Raw genomic sequence first — 23,354 nt, forward strand, 5'->3', positions numbered from 1 at the left:
TGTGACGATCATGACCAGGGGGGCATTTGCCCAGGTTCGCCTTGTGCGACAGTTGCACCCTTACTTGGACCAAGATGCCCTACGCACCATTACTCATGCACTGGTCACCTCTCGTCTTGACTACTGCAACGCTCTCTACCTAGGGCTGCCCTTGAAAACCACTTGAAGGCTTCAGCTGGTGCAGAATGCGGCCACGCGGGTTGTGATGGGAGCGTCCCGACCCTCCCATGTTACACCCCTCCTGTGCGGCTTGCATTGGTTACCGGTTGCCCTTCAGGTGAGGTTCAAGGTGCTGGTTATCACCTATAAAGCCCTTCATGGCCTAGACCCGGGATATCTGTCGGACCCCCTGCAGCCAGCGACAATCCCCAATCGCCCGGTGCGTTCCCACAGACAGGGCCTCCTCAGGGTGCCGTCGGCCAGACAGTGTCGGCTGGCGACCTCCCAGGGGGAGAGCTTTCTCTGTGGGTGCACCCACCCTCCGGAACCAACTTCCTTTGGAACTCCGGATGGCCCCTGACCTTCGCTCATTCCTCCGCGAGTTGAAGACCTGGTTGTTCCATAGCCTGGACTAATGGGGGTTTTTTAATGAATTTTAAACTGTTTTAAATTGGGTTTTAATTTTATATTATTTTAATAAGGAACTATGCATTTTACCATTGTGAGCCGCCCTGAATCCTTGGAGATAGGGTGGCATATAAATTGCATAAATAAATAAATAAATAAATAAATAAATAAATAAATAAATAAATAAATAAATAAATAAATAAATAAATAAATAAAAGCAGAGAGAGAATCAGCCCCATCAGGGCAGCCATTTTGTGTACTTGAGTATACTTGAGATCAGTGGTGGGTTTCAAAATTTTTTACTACCGGTTCTGTGGGTGTGGCTTGGTGGGCCTGGCATGGCTTGATTGGCGTGGCTTGGTTGGCGTGGCAGGGTAAGGATACTGTAAAATGGGGGTACGACCAGTCAGAATTTTTACTACCGGTTCTCCGAACTACTCAAAATTTCCGCTACCGGTTTTCCAGAACTGGTCAGAACCTGCTGAAACCCACTTCTGCTTGAGATCTAGTCTCTACTTGTATCTACTCCTTAAGGACAGTGGTTCAAAGGTCCTTGTTTTCCGGAACAAGGCTGTGAAATTTTTCCCCAAAATATCAGCTTATCTTCCGCCACTATTCAGATGAAATTCAGCCTGCAACTGAAACTCAGATGCTATTTGTGTCTGGTAGCCGCTACATGACATCCAATGCCCCTCCATCCTCTAGACCAGTGTTTCCAATCTTGGCACCTTTTAAGATGTGTGGACTTCAGTTCCCAGAATCCCTCAGCCAATACAGCAGTGTTTCTGCTAAGATGTGCGGGGTTCAATTACCATGCTGGCTGGGTATGAGACAAAAGTTATTTCTCAATTGCTGTGCCTATTAATGGCTTTTGGAATGGACAAGAGGGTGAGCCAATCAGAAGGCAGCTGACGGGTTTGACTCTCCCGGGCTTTTATCTTCCCTCCCCTAAGTGTCACAGTTGACAGTATAAAAGGGGATTCTTGACAGAAAACTGTTGGCAGTTTCGTTAGCATTTCGAAGGGCAGTTCTGAGTGTTATGTTCAGCTCTTCTGTTAGAAAACTGTGGGCAGTTTGGAAGTCAGTTAGAAGGGCAGTTCTGATGCAGAACTGATGATGGTTTACAAGACTCTTTCTTCTGAGGAAGAATAGCCAGAACTAGCATTGCTTAGAGCGATTACATATATATATATATATATATATATATATATATATATATATATATATATATATATATATATATATATATATCTGACAGTATATTTAAGCAAAGTAATGAAATACTATTTAGTATTTGAATAGATATTGTTTTATTATTATATAAATAAAAAACATTTCTTGTGAACTGCTTCAGAGGCTCATTTGTTAAAGTAGATCTTAATAGAGATAAAGGTTTACGGTACATTGATTTATTTCCTCAACGACAATTGGGGGATTCTGGGAGTTGAAGTCCACACATCTTTTGGTTGTTAGGGTTGAGAAATCCTGCTGTAGACCACGATGTCCATCTAATAGCAAACAATGAACAATTTCCCTGCAATGTTGATCCTCTGACAATGGTCTGGATGACAAGAGAAATAACATTTTTCTTTTCCTCTGGTCTAGTACATAAATACCCATGTCACTTTGTATTAGGACAGATACTAATTGAAATTAGATGCTTGGCAACTGATTTGTATTTATGACCGTTGCATTGTCCCAGGGCATGTGATCAGCTTTTGGGACCTTCTGATAAGCAAAGTCAATGGGGAAGCCAGATTCACTTAACAATGTTACCAACTTAACAACTGCAATGATTCGCTTAACAACTGTGGCAAGAAATGTTGTAAAGTGGGGCAAAACTCACTGGACAAATGTTTCACTTAGCAACATAAATTTTGGGCTCAAGTGTGGTCGTTTGGCAGCTAGTGGTGCGGCATTGCTGGTTGTTGAACAATTATCCATATATCACTATACATGTGAATTATGAATTATGCCCGCATGATTGGCATTTTACATAAGGTTTCTGTTTATTGCAAGCTTCACCCAGTTGCTATATGAACATCTACCCTGTTTTCCCCAAAATAAGACATCCCCTGAGAATAAGCCTGATCGGGCTTTTGAGCGCATGGCAATAAGGCCAAGCACTTATTTCAGGGTTCAAAAAAATATAAGACAGGGTCTTATTTTCTGGGAAACACGGTAGAAAAAGTTTGCAAACAGTAACAAGCCTAAAAACCTGGTTTGTTTCTTTCCTGCTTGTTATCTGAACCTTGCAGTTCAGCATTACATAAACCAAGCAGCCCCCGGACAGATGAAGATTACTGTCCCTCAGCAAATTGTCAGGATGTGAATATTATTGCAATGCTGGCAAGGGCCTCATGCGTTGTCATCAACCCACAGGGAGGTCCTTGTTTCTTTTCTTCTGCTGGGAAATTGAAATTAAAATAATGCTTGGGAAACCGAAACCTAAAAATAAGATACTGGGGACTGGGTCAATATTTAATAGCTGGAAGGTATATCATGGAAACTAAAGTAGAACTATCAGCAATGCTATTGGATATGTCATTAGCCGCGCCCACTGTGGAATTTTTTTTAAGCCAATGGTTTTGGTAAATCCGTTAAGAGGAGCACCAGCTTCATTTAGTAAGAATAACCTGGTTTTGTTTCCTCTACTGACTTACAAGGTACCAGGTAGTTTGAATTTTAGTCATTTCTTTTTGGGTTACAGAACTTTTTGAGCATAGTGCGGGAAATCAATAGTTCTCGGTTAACTTGGGGAAAATATGTTCAGATTTGGTACCTAGGCTGCCTACAAAACAGTACTGATTGGAAACTTCAGTTCTGGGGATAATGGTTGGATGGACTGCAAGGCATTGGGTCAGCGGTCAGAAGATGTTGGCTGTAGAATGTATTTTCTTACCAGAGTTTCTACTTTTTACTTGCAGGTGCATCAACAGCAACGATGGGTGAGAAATAAGAGCAATGAATTTAATTTTTAATTAATGAATTAACTTTCTAGTCATAAACATGTTGCCAACTTTTTTTGATACAGTTACAACAGCTGGGTTCACTTGGCCATGTAAAAGAGAGAAATACAATTATTAACACTTCACATTAGAGGCATCCTTGGTAGGGGTGTTTGAGTGTGAGAAATATGCATGTGTGAGAGAGAGGGGGGAGGGAGGGAGGGAAGTAGAGAGAGTGAGAATGGCAACTGCTTACACATCATCATAGCCCAACTATGGAGGAAAAGAGGAAGTGGAAAATGTGGGAAAAAGAGAAAGAAAAGGTGTTGACTTCCGACTCCCTTTGATGTAGTAGAATAAGATAATAATATCAAACTTCAACCTTTTACTTTTACATAGTAATATAAACTAGCCATTTCTATTAATCTATTAATAGAATTCTATTAACCTATAAAATTCTATTAACCTATTAATCAAAGTTTCATTTTTTTCTACCTCAAGCACAAAGTCCAGAAGTGGTTTCCCAAAAATTCAATCTTTCCATTGGGAAGTGTTAAACATGACTTCCCCTGGCAATACAAGTCTTTTCTTGAAGCTTAGTATATATGTCAAAAATCTGACTGACACGTATCTGTTTCCTTAGGGTTTCTAACAGGAGCTACCATTGGACTTGGTAAGTTGTTTCTCTATGGACTGTTATATTGGTGGGAGAATTTTGCATTAGAGGAGTTCCCAGGGCAAACAAAATGTTTAGTTTGGGGGGAAATAGAACTCTAGATTTTGGGACTCTTTCTAGTGCTGATGGAACTTGAGAATGTCTTTCCTTTTTTCCCTAGCTTTTAAGAAACACAAATACACCAAGAACCTATAATGCCCAAGTACCTTTTGTTTTAACCAAAATGATTTCAAGATCCATAGGGAGGTTGGAAGCTTCAGTGATAAGTGCAGTCTTCAATCTGTATCCAGGATGGGCAATAGTTGCAACCGTTATAAAAGTGTGAAAAATGGTCATGTCACTTTTTTCATTGCCATTTTAACTTCAGTCACTAACAAATGGTTGTAAGTCGAGGACTGCCTGTATCGGTTCCATTTTACCCAAATGGATTTGGGTAAAATGGGTAAAAGTCTATGCAGCGTGATTCAACGTGTCATTAATGTTCACTGTGATCAATGTGTCATTAATGTTCAACACTGAGAAACAGCTTTTTTGTTGAAAGATTAGTTTGCTGCCTTCCTTGAGTAAAGCCACTACTGGGTTAGGTTGTAGCTGTTTCTGTTTAGAGTAGACCTTCAGGCAGTGGTGGGTTGCTCCCAGTTCTGTCTGGTTCTTAGAACCGGTAGTAAAAGTGGCGGGAGGCTCTGCCCACTCGCCCAGACGTCATAATTGACAATCTGCGCATGCGCAGAAGCTCCCGTTGCGAACCGGTAGTAAAGTTAAGTAGAACCCACCCCTGCCTTAAGGGATATGCAGGCAGGTGAAGTAATTTAGAAAGCCAATTTATTGGTTAAAACGCTGGATTGCTTTAAGGAGACATACATTCACTTTAACTGTGTAGCTGATTGAATGACTCTGGTGAGAAATAAGGTGTGGAGAGGAAAAATTGGTAGAAAATGCAGTAAATAAACAAGTGATGGAATAGAATAGAATAGAATAGAATAGAATAGAATAGAATAGAATAGAATAGAATAGAATAGAATAGAATAGAATAGAATAGAATAACAGAGTTGGAAGGGACCTTGGAGGTCTTCTAGTCCAACCCCCTGCCCAGGCAGGAATCCCTACACCACTTCAGACAAATGGTTATCGAAGTTATGGAAGTGATACAAATTTACTTCAGATCTAGGTTATGTCTGTGCAGCAGTAATTAACAGCATGCTTTTCAGGAGCTGCCGTCATCGGGGCTCCGCTGGTACTGAGTGCCGTGGGGTTCACGGCTGCCGGCATTGCTGCCGGATCACTGGCAGCGAAGATGATGTCAGCTGCAGCCATAGCCAACGGTGGTGGTGTGGCCGCTGGAAGTCTCGTTGCCCTCGGGCAATCAGCTGGTCAGTATCTCTTTTCAGTTTTTTGCTCTCTTGTAACAAAACCTGTAATGGCTAAGCCAGGGGTGTCAAACTCAAGACCCAGGGGCTGGATCTGGCCCACAGGGTACTTAGATCTGGCCCATGGAGCCAGCCTGGAAACAGTGAAGAACTGGGCCGCGGTGCTTCTGCCAGCAAAAATGGGTTCCTGAGCTCCGTTTTCAGCTACCACTGCCTCCTGCAACCCTCTGCCAATGAAAACAGAGCTCGGGAGGGCCACCCTCCCGTTTTCACTGGCAGAGTGTTGCAGGCAGAATAGGACTTTTCAGCTCCTACCCTTGGCCGTGTCTGCTTCTCCACCAAGGTTCCACCTCCGGGCATTCACCGGTAACTTTTCCCCTTGGCTGACATGCCCCTAACTGTTCGCCCTGGCCAATGGGCCACAGCCCCTCCATTCCACGTGCTTTGCCCTGCCCATTTGACACCACACTGTTCACCTCGGACTTTTGGCTGCCTGGGTCAGTTAGCTGCTGGCCAATCGGCTAGCTGCCAATGCTGGCAGCCAAAAGCCACGGTGCGATCGATTGCACGACTGGGGTTGGGGGGTTGGGGGAGGTGCTGCAGCCAAACGGTCTCAGGCGCTTGTTAGGAGAAGGAAGGGGAGGAGTGGAAGCTCCCCTGTATCTGATCGTGCCTTCCTGATAACGAACGGGAAGGGAAGAGCGGGGTGGGGGGCAGTAAATACACCGGTTTCATCCAAAGGGAAGGGGGGGGAGAGAGAGAAGGCAGACAAGAAAGAAAGAAAGAAAGAAAGAAAGAAAGAAAGAAAGAAAGAAAGAAAGAAAGAAAGAAAGAAAGAAAGAAAGAAAGAGGGAGGGAGGGAGGGAGGGAGGGAGGGAGGGAGGGAAGGGAGAAAGAGGGAAGGGAAAGTGAATGAGATATGGATGGATGGATGGATGGATGGACGGATGGATAGAGGGAGGGAGGGAAGGAGGGAGAGAAAAGGGAGAGGAAGGAAGGACCACAAATGCTGGCACTAGACGCAGCTTCAGAGGATGCTTTGAAATAGCACAGCTGAAGGGTCCTCGGAGGTCATTTAGTCCAACCCTCTGCTCCAGCAGGAGACCTTATATCATCTTGGTTATTTTAGTGCCACAAAGGAGAAATTCCCAGAAAAGGGAAGGAGTTTACTAGGCAAGGATGTCATGCAGAGGAAGGCAGAGATAGTTCTCAACTTACGATAACAATTGAGCCCAAAAATTTTGGCTGCTAAGCAAGAGCATTGTTAAAGTGAGTTTCAACACATTTTACTCAATCCATCCTCCAACAGTGGATGTCAATCACTGTGGGCCAGATTGAGAATTTGAGAGCAAAGAGAATGAACTTTACACACCCCAAGACTGAATGATAGTCAAACAGCTATCCAGAACCAAGATATCAGTGCCAAACCTTTGAAAAAAATACATAACAATAATTAAGCAATACTAAGTTAAGCTGCATTTATTCTGCTGAATGTGACGTTTCAGAGCACCTTGAAAATAAAGCACTTAGTGTATTGCATATGCGTGTGTATCAGTGGTGGGTTGCCCCTGGTTCAGACCGGTTCTATAGAACCGGTAGTAAAACCAGAGGGAGGGTCCCCCCACCGACCCCGACATCATGCGCAGAAGAGCGTGCGCGTGAGCGAAGATAAATAGAACCCACCCCTGGTGTGTATATTTCTAAATCTCAAAATCTATAGCAGTGTTGGTGAATCTTTTCAGCACCAAGTGCTGAAATGGGAGGGCACATGTGCCGGAAACCAGAAGAGCAGCTAGCTGGTGCACATGCACCCGCCGGAAACCAGAAACGCAGTGCACTGGGGAAATGATCTTCTGGTTTCCGTCTGATCTTCGCGCGTGCATGCATGCCAGAAACTGGAAGACCAGGTGGCCGGCGCACATGTGCACAACAGAAACTGGAAAATCATCTTCCCGGCGTGTGTGCGTGTGCGCACTGGGCAGCTGCTCTTCCGGTTTCCGGCACTCCCGCCCATGAAGATCAGCTGGCCAGCATGCTGAACCCGGAAGAGCAGTGGCTTGCATGCCTGGAGAGATGGCTCTGTGTGCCACTTCCGGCACGCATGGCATAGGTTTGCGGATCTATAGCAACCAATAATTTCCTGGGTGCACTTACATGAGTACTTAAGCAGACAATAAACAAGACTAATGTATAATTGTACTATTTACACATTTACAGTACTTCTGCATATATGTGTAGCTTATTTTCCCTAACTCAATTTGCATAAGATCTAACTTTTAAGTCTCCAAGACATCCCATTATTTTCAGACGCTTGTAAAACATTTGATAATTTGTTTTTCATCTTCCTAATTATATTACATTTTTGTTTTTCACCCTAGGGATGGCAGGCCTTTCGGTTGCTACCAAAGCTGCAATAACAGCCACTGGTGTAGTGGTGGGGCTCCTGGTGTAAGAAATATCTGGAAAGGAGTTCACGATATCATTGAGAAGAACAGCACTTAAATACATATCTACGAACTAAGAAGCTTATTTGCTACTAATCAATAATTGATTTATGTCAATCATAATCCAAATAAGTCTCTTCTTTTCTGTTGGCTGATTATACATACATAAAGCTCCTAGCACTTAAATAAAGAAGCATTTGACACTCAACTATGGTTAAGAGTGGGGATGTTTTTTGGAATTGTAGGCAGGGGTGAAATGCTACCGGTTCGCTCCAGTTCAGGTGAATCGGTAGTGATAAAAACTACCAATTCGGGAGAACCGGTAGTAAAAAATACTTTAAAAAGGTAAAAAAAAAAGGTTCCGACCCTGTGCCGCACGATCCTCCGAACCTTTTTCTTTCTTTTTTAAAGCATTTTTTTACTATGGGTTCCAGCGAATAGGTAGTTAAAAAATGCTTTAAAAAAGAAAAATAAGGTTCCGATGATCGCATGGCACAGCTGTGATCGTCAGAACCTTTTTCTTCTTTTTTAAAGCATTTTTTACTATCTATTTGCCCAAACCAGTAGTAAAAAAAATGCTTTCAAAAAGTAAAAAAAAAAAAATTGGCCACGCCCACCCAGTCACAGTGGTGGATTTCAAAAATTTTTACTACCAGTTCTGTGGGTGTGACTTGGTGGGCGTGGCTTGGTGGGCATGGCAGGGAAAGGAGACTGTAAAATCTCCATTCCCTCCCGACTCTAGGGGAAGGTTCCTGCAAAATCCCCATTTCCTCCTGATCAGCTGGGACTTGGGAGGCAGAGAATAGATGGGGGCAGGGCCAGTCAGAATTTTTACTACCGGTTTTCCGAACAACTCAAAATTTCAACTACCGGTTCTCCAGAACTGGTCAGAACCTGCTGAAACCCACCTCTGGTATGGGAAGAGTAAGATGCACTGGCAAAAATGTACAAAGATAGATCTGCTAAATGTTGGAAGTGTAATCAACCATCTGGTTCATACTACCATATGTGGTCATGCCCAAAAGCTAAAAAATACTGAACGAAAATACATACTTGGTTGGAAAAAATGACAAAGCAACATATAGACTTGAAACCAGAGATATTTTTGTTGGGCATGCTACCGGAAAAATATGATAAAAATATTATATATCTAGTCTTGCATATGTTAACCGCAACTAGAATTGTATTTGCACAGCAATGGAAAAATGATGAGATTCCATCTGAGGGGAATGTAATTAAGAGAATATTAGAATGTGCAGAAATGGATAGAGTAACGCTCACTATTAAGGATAAAGAAGAAACTGAATATTTTTTGATATGGTTAGACAATAGAAACAGAAATTAGAAATGAGGAGAAATTGTATAAAAAGAGGAAATGGTATTGTGGAGAGTTATTAAAGAAGATGAGGTTAAGTATTATTGTTATTATATTATTAATAATATGGTGATGAATATTACAACAAATATATGGACTATGATTGTTTAAAAATAACTATACCCAGATCACACACTGTTTGATGGAAATTGAATGTTATATAAATAAAACAAATAAAACATGAAAAAAAAGAAAGAATATAGAACACACTAAAGCCAAAATTTAGCTTCATAAAACATCACTGTCAGTTGCTACCTCACTCTCTGCTTGTGCTTCGATGCCATGCGATGACAATCTGCTATGAACTATGGCAGAGGTGGTTTTCAGCAGGTTCTGACCAGTTCTGGAGAACCAGTAGTGGAAATTTTGAGCAGTTAGGAGAACCGGTAGTAAAAAGTCTGACTGGCCCAGGGATAGGTTCTACTTACTTACTTACTTTTAAAAGTAAAAAAAAAAAAGCCTCTGATGAGGTGGGCGGGGTAAGTGAGCAGCGACTGGGCCAGGGACTGGTTGTGGTGCGTAGCCAGCCAATGTTATTACCGGTTCTCCGAACTACTAAACATTTTTACTACCGGTTCTTGCGAACCAGTGCGAACCAGGAGCAACCCACCACTGGCGCGCGCTCTTCTGCACATGCGCAGAAGCATTTTGATGATGTCGGGGTTTGTGGACGGAGCCTCCCGCCGGTTTTACTACCGGTTCTATAGAACCAGTGCGAACCGGGGGCAACCCACCACTGGACTGGCCCCGCCCCATCTATTCTCTGCTTCCCAAGTCCCAGCTGGTCGGGAGGAAATGGGGATTTTGCAGTAACCTTCCCTTGGATTGGGGAGAGAATGGAGATTTTACAGTATTTTTCCCCTGGAGTGGGGAGGGAATGGAGATTTTACAGTATCCTTTCCCTGTCAAGCCCACCAAGCCACGCCCACCAAGCCACACCCAGAGAACCAGTAGTAAAAAAATTTGAAACCCACCACTGAACTATGGGGAGGCTGGATGGGAGGGGGGGTTGCTTGCAGGAAAGCAAAACTAACTGCTGTTTGGGGAAAGCAAAAGGAAATGTTGTATTCCCCCCCACCAAGCTGCTTGCTGAACCCTGTTCACCCAGCTGAGAGAAGAATGTAGCTGCATGCCAACCTATACTTGAAGTAACCATTCTCAAAACATCTTGAACTTGATAGTCCGGGGGCAGTGATGGGAGGCAACTAAGGGAGGGAAACGTTGAACTTAGAGATTTTGGTACACGATTCTCAGTTCTGTCTATGCATTCCTACAACACACTTGACTTCTAATAAAACTATACCTATCCCAACAAATGAAGCCAAGGATCCTTTCTACTTAGGAGTTCAAGCTGTGGCAAGTCTGACAACCGCATGCATAACTTCATCCCAATCTGTAGCAATGGACAAAGAAGTCATCTATCAACATAGGCCTGCATATGGTCTCTTACTTGTCTTTGGTTAAGTTCAGTCTTTCTCCAACAGCCCTCCAGAGGTTGCTTCTGGCATTTTATTCCTTGATTGATCAGATTTATAAGATTCAGAGGGTTTCTTTAATAGGTTTAAGGTATCTCGGAGCTCTTGCTGAGTTTGTCCAACAAGCTGTAAAGCTCAACAAAGAACATGTATGTCCAGTGGTCTGCTGCAGCCAGCTTTATACCAGCTTGCGAGAGCCAATTGTTAAATTGTTAAATTGTCATTTGGCAACTAGTGGTGCAGCATTGCTGGTTGTTGAACAATTATCCATATATCCAGTGGTGGGTTTCAACCGGTGTAACAACCGGTTCGCTCCACGCGAGCGCATTACATTTCAAAACAGCTGAGGCGCGGCAATCCGCTCTGCCATGCCTATCAGCTGGGCTTCAAACGAACGAAATATAGGTAGTATAAGGTCCCAAAATATACTTGAATCACCAGAATGCCAAAGAGAGAGACTCAAGATGAGGCTTGCAAAAAGAAGCAGATTTTATTTATGGCCAAAAACAAAATACTGGGTGGGACTATATCCAGAACATACAGATACAATGCATGTGAGGAGATAGTCACACCTTGGGGAAGATATGGCATCCTTTTTATACCCTCAGAGACATCAGCTTAGTACCCAATTCGGGCCTCCTAGTTTAGGTTTGTGTATTCCTTGTTGCCCTGCAAAGGAATAGAAGCCTCCCAATTAGCGTTATCTCTTCCTTGAGCATTCCTTTGTTCTCTCAATTGGCCATTTGGCCCCCTGGTTCTGCAAGGAAGGAGCTTATACAGATCAAAGGTGTAAATTAGGGCTGAATTATCTCCCAGATGATGTCTGCAGTTCCAACTGAGATAGGTACCAACTGAGATAGGTACCATGCTCTTAGATGGCACGAGAAAAACAGGAAGAAGATTGATATGGGTTCAGATCAAATGACAGAAACATATGTTTGACTAATACCAGATACATTACAGAGGTCTAATAACAGAATATGTTTGTTACAGGAGATACAAATATAAAGGCATAATATATGTGATACAAATACAAAGGCATATTTGTGTTACAGATATAAAGGTACAATATATGTGTATTATACAAACACAAAGGCTATATATGTATTACAGGAACCTAATGGTTACAGAATAACAAGTTTCTACTAATTCTAGTATACCAGTATATTATATTCTAGTATTATTTAGTATATCCTTATTACTGTTTCCTTTCAGTAGGTATAGTGCAGGGATAGGCGGGCAGGCCCAGCTGACTGTCGGAGAAAACTGGTTCGCTCTCAGCTGATCGTCGGAGCAACTGGTTCGTCCGGACCGGACCGAATAGGCTGAATCCCACCCCTGCATATATCACTGTATATGTCCTTCTGAATTGTGCCCATGTGATTGGCATTACACGAGGGCTGGAATTGTGTATTGATTCAGAGGATTAATGGTTTCTGAGGATGTTCTGTCTGTGCAGTTTCTTGACAATGGCCTTAGAAATAGTAAGAGAGTTGTAAACCTCAGCTGGTTGCCATCTGGACATCCAGAAAAAAAGCTTGCAAACAGTAACATGCCTAAAAACCTGGTCTGTTTCTTTCCTGCTTGTTATCTGACCCTTGCAGTTCAGCATTACATAAACCAAACAGCCCATGACAGATGAAGTTTACCGTCCCTCAGCAAATTGTCAGGATGTGAATATTATTGCAATGCTGGCAAGGGCCTCATGCGTTGCCATCAACCCACAGGAAAGTCCCTAATTCTTTTCCTCTGCTGGAAAATCGAAATTATAACGTTACTTGGGAAATCGAAACCTAAAAATAAGATTTGGGGGCTGGGTCAATATTAAATAGCTGGACAGTGCATCATGGCAAGCAAGGCAGAAATATCTGCAATCCTATTAGATATCTGTCACTAGCCACGCCCACTGTGGAAAGTTTTTAAGCCAGTGTACAGGGAGTACCTGAGATAGGTTTTGGTAAGTCCTTTAAGAGGAGCACCAGCTTCATTTAGTAAGAATAACCTGGTTTTGTTAGTTTGGATTTTAGTCATTTCCTTATGGGTTACAGAACTTTTTGAGCATAGTGCGGGAAATCAGTAGTTCTCGGTTGGCTTGGGGGAAATATGTTCAGATTTGCTGCCTAGAAAACAGTACTGATTGGAAACTTCAGCTCTGGGGATAATGGTTGGATGGACTGCAAGGCATTGGGTCAGCGGTCAGAAGGTGTTGGCTGTAGAATGTATTTTCTTACCAGAGTTTCTTCTTTTTTACTTGCAGGTCCATCAACAGCAACGATGGGTGAGAAATAAGACCATTTAATTTTCTGGTCAATCTTGTATGATGTAGTTACAAGGCTGGTTTCACTTGGCCATGTATGGTGGGGAAATGCCATTATTAGGGCTTCACATCAGAGGTCTGAATGTGAGACATGTGTATGTGTGTGTGTGTGTGAGAGAGAGAGAGAGAGAGAGAGAGGGAGGGAGGGAGGGAGATAGAAATTGGTGACTGCATACATGTCATCATAGCCCAGCTTCTTTTTACCCACATGTTCATAGAAAAATTCAATGTTTCTTTTACGGACCCTGTCTTATATTTTTTTGAACTCCGAAATAAGCGCTTGACCTTATTTTTGGACAGGTCTTATTATTTTGGGGCGCATGGAGCAAGACGGGGCTCCTCTTGCTGCCTTACCTGATTTCCAGCTCTGTCTCCCTAACCAGAGGAAAAGGCAGGGACCGGCTGCATATGCATTTAAATATTTTCGGGGAGGGCTTATTTTCGGGGGGGGGCTTATTTTAGTGCATGTGCTCAAAAGCCCAATTGGGCTTATTATCAGGGGGTGTCTTATTTTTGGGGAAACAGGGTATATATATCAAAAATATGACTGGCACATATCTATTTCCTTAGGGTTGCTAATTGCCGCCGCATTGGGACTTGGTAAGTTGTTTCTCTGTATCTCTAAACAGTGGGAGATTTTATGTTAGAGGAGTAGTTCTTAGCGCAAGCAAGATGTTTCGTTTGGGAAAAAGAGAACTGCGGAACATTTTGGACCAGAAATCTTCCTAGTGCTGAGGGAACATGACAATGCTCTTCCTTGATATTTTTCTAGCTTTTAGGAAGCATGGGCACCAAGACTCTGTACTGCTCAAGTAATTTTTGTTACTATTGACAAAAATGATTTGGGGATCCATAGGGAAGTTAGAAGCTTCAGTGATAGGTGCAGTTTTCAATCTGTACCAGGGGTGGGCAACTCTGTACCTCTACAGGTAGCAAGAACTACCTGTAGAAGGTATGTAGTCCAAATTTTGTGCCATAATATTCACCCTTCATGAGCTTCACAAGTATGAAGATCACTTAATAATACCTCGTATATAAAACAATTTATTAAAAATCTTTACAGATACAGGTAGTCCTCGACGTACGACCACAATTGAGCCCAAAATTTATGTTCTTAAGTGAGACATCTGTTGAGTTTTGCCCCATTTTACGACATTTCTTGCCACAGTTGTTAAGTGAATCACTGTGGTTCTTAAGTTAGTAACACAGTTGTTAAGTGAATCCAGCTTCCCCATTGTTTTGCTTGTCCAAAGGTTGCAAAGGGGATCACATGATCCCAGGACACTGCAACTTTCGTAAATATGAACCACTTGCCAAGCATCTGAATTCTGATCATGTGATCGTGGGGATGCTGCAAAGGTCACAAGTGTGAAAATTGGAAAATTGTCACTTTTTTCAGTATTGTTATAACTTTGAACGGTCGTTAAATGAATTGTTGTAAGTCGAGGACTACCTGTAGTCCTCAGCTTATGACCACAGTTGAGTCCAAAACTTCTATTGCTAAGCAAGGCAGTTAAGTAAGTTTTGCCCCATTCTATGACTTTTTTGCCACTGTCGTTAAGCAAATCACCCGCAGTTGTTAAATGAATCATGCAGTCGTTAAGCATATCTGGTTTCTTCCCCCATTGACTTTTGTTGGGAGCCGGCTGGGAAGGTCGCAAATGGTGAATCACATGACCACGGCACATAAATAAATAAATACACGGCAGTTGCTAAGTGCCTGAATTTTGATCCTGTGACTGTAGGAATTTTGCAATGATCATAAGTCACTTTTTTCAAAACCGTTGTAACTTCGAACGGTCATTAAACAGGTTGTAAGTCAAGGATTGCCTGTCCTTTTTATCCTGATGGATTCCTGCATTGTACACCATGTAATACAATCCAGCGTGTCGTTCCTGTTTACAGAGCACATTAGAAGCAGCTTGTTTTGAGATGAAAGATTCGTTTGCTGCCTTCCTTGAGTAAAACCAGCTCCTGGGAGAGGTTGTAGCTGTTTCGGTTTAGAAAGCAGTGGTTTAGTGGTTAAAAGGTAGGATTGGTTTAAGGAGACATACATTCACAGTCAACTCCTTAACCATGCACCTGCTTGAATGGGGAGAAATAAGGCGTGGAGAGGAAAAATTGGTAGAAAATGCAGTCAATAAACAAGTGATACGAAATTACTTCAGATGTAGGTTATGTCTGTGCAGCAGTAACTAACAGCATACTTTTCAGGTAGTGTCCTGGGGGCACCACTTGTACTGACCGGTGTGGGTTTCACGGCTGCCGGCATTGCTGCTGGGTCATTGGCAGCAACGATGATGTCATCGTCAGCCGTAGCCAGCGGTGGTGGTGTGGTCGCTGGAAGCCTCGTTGCCCTCGCACAATCCGCTGGTCAGTATCGCTTTTCAATATTTTGCTCTCTTGCAACGAAACCTGTAGTGGCCCAGCCATTTATTATGACATAGCCTTTTGCACATGATTGTCCCATTTCCTCAAAGGCCTAAATTGTGATTTGTGGGGGGAGGGGGAGGATACCTATATACTTGTGGGAAGGTGCCAACGGGAACATAGACACTGAATTTTATTGCTTTAAAGCAGGGGTCTCCAACCTTGGCAACTTTAAGCCTGGCGGACTTCAACTCCCAGAACAGGGGTAGGTTCTACTTACCGTATTTTTCGGAGTATAAGACACACTTTTTTCCCCCCTAAAAGGGGGTAAAAATTTAGGTGCGTCTTATAAACCGAATGTAGCCCCGCCCACCCACTGGCCGCCACCCTTTGGCCTGTGCCTTGCAGCAGTTACCTCCTTGCAAGCAAACAGCAAGAAAAAGCAGCTCCTTTCAGCTTCAGCACAGCCAAATTAGCACAAGTTGATTGGATCGGCCTCCTGACTCTCAGCTGATTTGCTCTCAGCTGTTTTGCGCAGGGCTCTGCTGATGGCTGCAAAGAGGTAAATTGCTGGAGCAGATTTTTTTTTCCCCTTGTGCTAATCAAGCTATGCTGAAAACGAAAATGAAAGTAAAGCAGGCTGTTTGCTGCAAGGAGGCAAAATTGCTCTGAGGCAGAGGCAGATTTCTTTTTCTTCTTTTCCTCACCAAAAAAGGTAGGTGCGTCTTATACTCTGAAAAATACGGTACCTTTACTACCGGTTCGCAACGGGACCGCGCGTGCTTCTGCACATGTGCAGAAGCTTCCTGATGACATCCGGGCTGGTGGGCGGAGCCTCCTGCCGGTTTTACTACCGGTTCTTGCGAACCGGTCCAAACCAGGGGCAACCCATCACTGTCCCAGAATTCCCCAACCAGCTTTGCCCAGAATTCCCCAGCTAGCTCCCAGAATTCTTGGGAGTTGAAGTCCTCCAGGCTTAAAGTTGCCAAGGTTGGAGACCTCTGCTTTAAACGGTTTTAATAAAAGGAAATATCAGCCAGGTATGCTTTAACATGCCTTTCTCTCTTGTGGATGGGCAACCTGTTTTCCCGGGACCCGTGTGACATCCCCCCCCCAAACACTCTTTATGGAGACTTTGGCATAAGTGGACAACGGTTTCTTATTGTTCCATGGTGGGAAACCCTAATGCAAGTCCTAAAATGGCAACTGATGGATTGATCTGTGCCTTCAAATCAGTCCAGACTCCTGGTGACTGCCTGGGCAAGTCCCTGCAGTTTTCTAAGCAAATTTATCAACAGATACCAAAAACTGCCAGGGCTTTTCCTGGATAGAGAAGGCTCTCCACTTAATTCTCACTTAAATCTCCCTGGTCATCTTCCATTCGGACTATTGCAATGCACCAGAGGTGGGTTTCAGCAGGTTCTAACCAGTTCTGGAGAACCGGTAGCGGAAATTTTGAGTAGTTCAGAGAACCAGTAGTAAAAATTCTGACTGGCCCTGCCCCCATCTATTCTCTGCCTCCCAAGTCCCAGCTGATTGGGAGGAAATGGGGATTTTGCAGTAATCTTCCCCTAGAGTGGGGTGGGAATGGAGACTTTACAGTATCCTTCCCCTGCCATGCCCACCAAGCCATGCCACGCCCACCGAGCCACATCCACAGAACCAGTAGTAAAAAATTTTGAAACCCACCACTGCAATGCACTCTACATGGGGCTACCCTTGAAAGTATGTGGAAGCTTCAGCTGGTGCAGAATGCGACCCGCAGGCTGACACCTTTGCTCCATGAACTGCATTGGGTGCCGGTTTCCCTCCAGGTCCAATTGAAGGAGTCAGTTATGACCTTTAAAGGCCTCCATGGCATGGGGCCGGGCCACCTACCAAACCGTCTTGTCCCATTACATTTGCCTGCCCCACCTGGTCCAGCAGGGAAGTACGGTATTTTTCGGAGCATAAGACGCACCTATTTCCCCCAAAAAAGAGGGTGAAAATCTGGGTGCGTCTTATACTCCGAATGTAGCCCCACCCGACTTCTCAAACAGAGGTTTCAGAGGCTGAAAAAAGCATCAAAAACAAAGCTTCAGAAAAGAAGCCCCCAAACAGAGCTTCAGAGGCTTTTTTTCTGAAGCTGTTTTGGAGGCTTTCAGAGGCAGAGAAAAAAGTTTTTTCTAAAACAGAGTTTCAGAAGTTTCAGAGGCACGAAAAAAAGCAAGGCACAGAGCTCACAACCAAGGAACCTGTTGCTAAAATTCACCTCTGGGAACAGCTGATTGTGGGTACTCCGGGAGGCCAATCCACCTGCCAATCAGCTTTTTTCTTATTTTCCTCCCCAAAAACTAAGGTGCGTCTTATACTCCGGTGTGTCTTATACTCCAAAAAATACGGTATATTGCAGACCCTGTCAGTTAAAGAATTCCAACTGGCAAGATGTAAGAGAGTCTTCTCTTGTCATTATTCCTGCCCTGTGGACTATGCCCCAAGCTCTGTGGTCTTGTGTGGAGAGCTCAGAGGAGCATGCAACCAGGGGGTGGATTGGTGCCCTGAAAGCCCCCCTCCCCCGGTTCATCTTTTAATTGTTTTTAATAATGTTTTAAGTTGCCTCTTTTAAATTTTTAACTTTTATGTGTTTTTTTTATATTTTAATATTTTATTGTACACTGCCCAGAGGCCCTCTGTGAGGAAAAAGGCCAGTTTAAAAATGCAACAAACAATGAAATAATTCGCCATGGCTGCATTTTTTCCTAGGGGTAAGAGAGGGACTGGCCCAAAGATTTAAAGCAGGATTAGAACTCAGGGTCCCCAATTTCTGTCTCGGTATATTAACTGTTATTCCCTACTGGCACTTTAAATGGCTCAAGAACAAGAAAGCTTAGGTTTCTAGCCCAATCATTTTAGTTAGTTAGTTAGTTAGTTTATTAAACTTCTATACCGCCCTTCTCCCGAAGGACTCAGGGCGGTGTACAGCCATATTAAAACAAACATATACTCAAAAAATTTAAAAAACAATTTAAAATAAATATATAAATTTGGCCCTTATGTTAAAAGCTACAAACACCCAATTTAAAATTCATTTTCTAAGCCAGCCCGGCCTGTTGGAACAAAAGAGTCTTAAGGGCACGTCGAAAGGTACGTAGGTCGGGGATCATGCGAACCTCCAGGGGCAGGTCATTCCAGAGGGCAGGTGCCCCCACAGAGAAGGCTCTCCCCCTGGGTGTCGCCAGTCGACATTGTTTGGCCGACGGCACCCTGAGGAGTCCCTCTCTGTGGGAGCGTATGGGCCAGTGGGAGGCTATCGGTGGCAGAAGGTGATCTCGTATATACCCAGGTCCTAAGCCATGGAGCGCTTTAAAGATGGTGACCAGCACCTTGAATTGCACCCGGAAGACCACCGGGAGCCAGTGCAGCTCGCGCAGAAGAGGTGCTACATGGGTGCACCATGTTGCCCCCATAATTTTAGATCGGTCCTTTGCCTTTTCAAATAAGGGTATGTGCAAAATAAAGAAAGTGTTGTATTGGAACTCAGAACCAAAGACTGACCCGTGGGAGTTCTGTTAACCTGCTCCATGCCAGCCACAATTGGGCAGAAACAAAGCCACCACGCTACAGCCAAAACAAACCAGAAATCATTTGTGGTGTTATGCCCAAGGGAGAAACTGAAACTCAGAACCCTAGGGCAGCACCTGGATATAAAAGACATTTAACTTGAGTTTAAACATGCTTGGGAAAAATACACGTCCATCATCTGACAAAAATTAAAAATAAAATAAAAATAAATAAAATGTAAAATCATTTTTAAAAATAATTAATTAATTAATTAAAAAGAAAACCAAACTCAAAAGTGCAAACTGGGTCTTTTCCTGCCCAGTTTTCTGTTTCTATTAACTCTTTGCTGCCATCTAGTGGTTTTTGTCCAAATCTGGTACTGTAACATTAGCACCAGGGTTCCCTTTTTCTTTGGAAGAGCAGGTGTTCTATTGAAAGGATGCAATGAGAAATAGGCTGGCTTTGTGGTTTGTGGTTCCTCACAAGACACATGATCCCTTTCAAAAAATCAATTACTTCCAGGGGTTTTGGGAGGGTAGTCCAAAAGATCAAGATGGTGGCCACGATGGTACAAATGGAAGCTCTGCACTGTTTTTTGTGTATCTGACCTTAAATTAGATACCCAATGAGATAAACCTAATTAGCTTCTTGAGGCCAGATGGACATCCGTGCAGAAAATATTAAACTGATTCTATGAGAAAGCTATTTTTTTTAAAAAAAAATCAAATAGACCTCTCCCTTGTCTTCTCCTAAACCACGGGTCTGCAACCTTAAACACTCAAAGAGCCATTTGGACCCGTTTCCCACAGAAAAGAAAACACCGGGAGCCACAAAACCCTTCCCGTGCCTGACTATTTCTTGAGCGGCCACCAAGCTAGCAAATGTAGTTGAAAAGTTTTCTTCTGAAACTTTTCTTTTCTTGGATTTATTTATGGTTGCCTACCGGGGGTTGAAAAGCTCAATAAATCGTGTGCTGGCGGGTGTCGCACATTGACGGTTGTGAAGCATATTTTGAGTGACAGGGAACCGCAGCAGAGGGATGAAAGAGCCACATGGGGCTCCAGAGCCGCAAGTTGCTGACCCCTGTCCTAAACCTAATTCGATTGTTTCTATCCATCCAGTATTTAAAGATCTGCCTGCATTTACTTTTTCCATTTTTCCTGAAAGAAAAACAAGTGGTAGTTTCTACCTGATCCAATGACCATTTGGAGGTAGATGGGAGGATTTAAAAAAAAGAAGTTACTCAGAGGCCCCATCCTGGAAACACCAAACATTTTATTTCTCTTTGCCCAGCTACTCATTTAATCCCCCAAGTAGTATATAGTACTACTAGTACTCCAAACAATTATAGGATTGTTTGCATTATTGAAGTTATATTGGAAGAGAGAATATACAGGTCAAATCATCAAGTGCAAAGTAGCTTTTGCGTTAAATATAGCATATATGACATCAACAGTGCTCAAGGATGAATAGACCAGTGGTGGGTTTCAAAATTATTTACTACCGGTTCTGTGGGTGTGGCTTTGTGGGCGTGGCATGGCTTGGTGGGTGTGGCAGGGAAAGGATACTGTAAAATCTCCACTCCCACCCCACTCTAGGGGAAGGTTACTGCAAAATCCCCATTTCCTCCTGATCAGCTGGGACTTGGGAGGCAGAGAATAGATGGGGACGGGGCCAGTCAGAATTTTTACTACCAGTTCTCTGAACTACTCAAAATTTCTGCTACCGGTTCTCCAGAACTGGTCAGAACCTGCTGAAACCCACCTCTGGAATAGGCCATATGTCCATATGACTGTATTTTAATAGATGAACGTAAAATCGTTTGCATTTTTAAATGTGTCCTGAACAAAAGGGCGCAATAGAATGAACTTTACAGGGCGCAAGATTGAATGATAGTCAATCAGCTATCCAAAACCAAGATATCAGTGCCAAACCTTTGAAAAAAAATACATAACAATAATTAAGTGATGCTGAGTTTAGCTGTTTTTATCCTGCTGAATGTGAAGTTTCAGAGCGCCTTGAAAATAAAGCACTTAATGAACACACAAACACACTAAACCTCAAAATCTATAGGAACTAAGAACTTCCAGGGCGCAGTTACCTGAGTACTTAAGCAGACAATAAACAACATCAATGTATAATTGTACTATATACATTTGCAGTACTTCTGTATATATGTGTAGCTTATTTTCCTTAGCTCAATTTTCCTTAGATCTTACTTTTAAGTTTCCAAGATACCACATTATTGTTTTTGGATACTTGTAGAACATTTGATCATTTGTTTTTTATCTTCCTAATTTATTATCTATTTTTGTTTTTCACCCTAGGGGCGGCAGGCCTTGCTATCACTACCAAAGCTGGCATAGCAGCCACTGGTGCAGCCCTGGGCCTCCTGGTGTAAGAAATATTTGCAAAGAATGTCATTAAGACCAGCGCTTAAATACTTGTCCCTGAACTAAGAAGCTTATTTACCACCAACCAATAAATCTTGGTCTTTATCCCAATCACAATCTGAATGATTTCACAAGTCTCTTTTTTCTGTTGGCCGAGTATACATATATAAAGCTCCTACACATAAATAAGCATTTGACACAGTGGTGGGTTTCAAAAAATTTTACTACTAGTTCTGTGGGTGTAGTTTGGTGGGCGTTGGTTGGTGGGTGTGGCAGGGGAAGGATACTGTAAAATCTCCATTCCCTCCCCAATCCAGGGGAAGGTTACTGCAAAATCCCCATTTCCTCCCGATCAGCTGGGACTCGGGAGGCAGAGATTAGATGGGGGCGTGGCCAGTCAGAATTTTTACCACCGGTTCTCCAAACTACTCAAAATTTCCGCTACCGGTTCTCCAGAACTGGTCAGAACCTACTGAAACCCACCTCTGATTTGACACTCAGCTATAAACCATATAGAGTTAGGAGTGGGATTTTTTTCGGATGTATTTAAAATAGGAAAAACTTTGGTGTATTGGAGCTTGCTTTTTGTAAAGGAGAAATTGTATCTCTTGGTCATGTTAAACTTGGGTTTTCTTTATTTTGGTTACATTGAAATATTGGGACCCTCTCAGGCCTTTTAAATGGATTTTCTTGCAATTAGAAGTTGAGATGGGGTGTCAAACTCAAGGTTTGAAAGATCAGGGGTGTCAAACTCAAGGCCCGCAGGCTGGAACTGGCCCACGGGGTGCTTAGATCTGGCCGGCGGGGCCACTCTGGAAACAACAAAGGAATGGCCGTGGTGCCTCTCCCAGTGAAAACGGAGCTCCTTCCGGACTCCATTTTTGCTGGCAGAGGGCTGCAGGAGGATCCCCCCAGGCCCACCTGGGCCACCACAGGTGCTCCTGACACAAGTGACATCAAGCTGGCCAACCCACTCTGGCCACGGCCCCCTGGGCCCCCCGAGGTCAAACACAACTCTGTTGCGGCCCTCAATGCAATCGAGTTTGACTCCCCTGGCCTAGACCTTTCGCTAATAACTGGGTTAAAGAAGATGCCACTTATTTGATTTGCCTATTTATTAAATGTTTATTTCTTTTAAATTTATACAGCCACTCAACTCACACACAGTGACTCCGGGCGATGTAGAACATTAAAAATCTAGTTAAGAATCCACAATTTAATCCCCATCCCAAGGTGACAACAACAGAATTGGACAAGACATTGGATAGGGTCCGAATGGGGCCGTCAAGGCGCTTGTAGAAAAGCAATAAGGAGGAGACCTATACTTCTCTACCAGGTTAAAAGTGCCAAGATCCCCTTTTAAAATGCTAATAACGAAGCCTAAAATCCCAGGCAACATTGTCACCTCTTAAAAGCAACGTTTTTTTTTTTTTGTTTTTTTGTTTTTTTACAAAACACAGCCTAACAAGCCAAGTGACCAAAGACCTTCCCCCAAAGACACAATTTTAAACTATTTTATTTTCTTTCTGCATTCCCCCCCCACCCACAAAAGAATCACTCATTTATTTATTTATTTGTCATGTTTATGTAGTGTATATTGGAGGTGGTGGCCCTTTGAGAGAAGTATGCAACGAAATTTCATTATAATGTAGGCCGATTATTGTACATTTAAACCAGGGGTCTCCAAACTTGGCCACTTTTAAGACTTGTGGACTTCAACTCCCACAATTCCCCAGCCAGCATGGCGCTGAAGAGAAAGCCTGGCGCGGAGGAGCAAAGGTGGCTGGGGAATTCTGGGAGTTGAAGTCCACAAGTCTTGAAGTTCCCAAGTTTGGACACACACACACACACCGGTTTAATAAAGTCATTCTAAGTCCCATTC

General features: G+C 43.2%; 2 protein-coding genes across 6 annotated transcripts; both read left to right on the plus strand.

Annotated features, from left to right (window-relative positions):
* Positions 1–3,101: 3,101 nt before the first annotated feature.
* Positions 3,102–8,210, plus strand: LOC117663357 (interferon alpha-inducible protein 27-like protein 2A). 5 transcript variants are annotated; one of them, XM_060691439.2, is made up of 5 exons: positions 3,102–3,233; positions 3,495–3,515; positions 4,159–4,188; positions 5,400–5,561; positions 7,937–8,210. In XM_060691439.2, exons 2-5 carry the CDS (start codon positions 3,512–3,514, stop codon positions 8,008–8,010), a joined length of 270 nt encoding a protein of 89 aa, XP_060547422.2. In that variant the 5' UTR covers positions 3,102–3,233; positions 3,495–3,511; the 3' UTR covers positions 8,011–8,210. The 5 variants fall into 5 exon arrangements, with proteins under 5 accessions (XP_060547422.2, XP_034269352.3, XP_034269354.3 ...); XM_034413461.3 differs by having other exon boundaries at positions 3,103–3,240; positions 3,489–3,515; XM_034413463.3 differs by having other exon boundaries at positions 3,103–3,240.
* Positions 8,211–12,790: 4,580 nt separating this feature from the next.
* LOC117663359 (interferon alpha-inducible protein 27-like protein 2A) lies at positions 12,791–21,589 on the plus strand. The gene is made up of 5 exons (XM_034413464.3): positions 12,791–12,809; positions 13,110–13,130; positions 13,740–13,769; positions 15,384–15,542; positions 21,407–21,589. The coding sequence occupies exons 2-5, from the start codon at positions 13,127–13,129 to the stop codon at positions 21,478–21,480; spliced, it is 267 nt and encodes an 88-aa protein (XP_034269355.2). The 5' UTR covers positions 12,791–12,809; positions 13,110–13,126; the 3' UTR covers positions 21,481–21,589.
* Positions 21,590–23,354: the final 1,765 nt, after the last annotated feature.

Source organism: Pantherophis guttatus, chromosome 10 (genome assembly GCF_059756535.1).
Source record: "Pantherophis guttatus breed Tessera chromosome 10, ASM5975653v1, whole genome shotgun sequence".
Taxonomy (NCBI): domain Eukaryota; kingdom Metazoa; phylum Chordata; class Lepidosauria; order Squamata; family Colubridae; genus Pantherophis; species Pantherophis guttatus.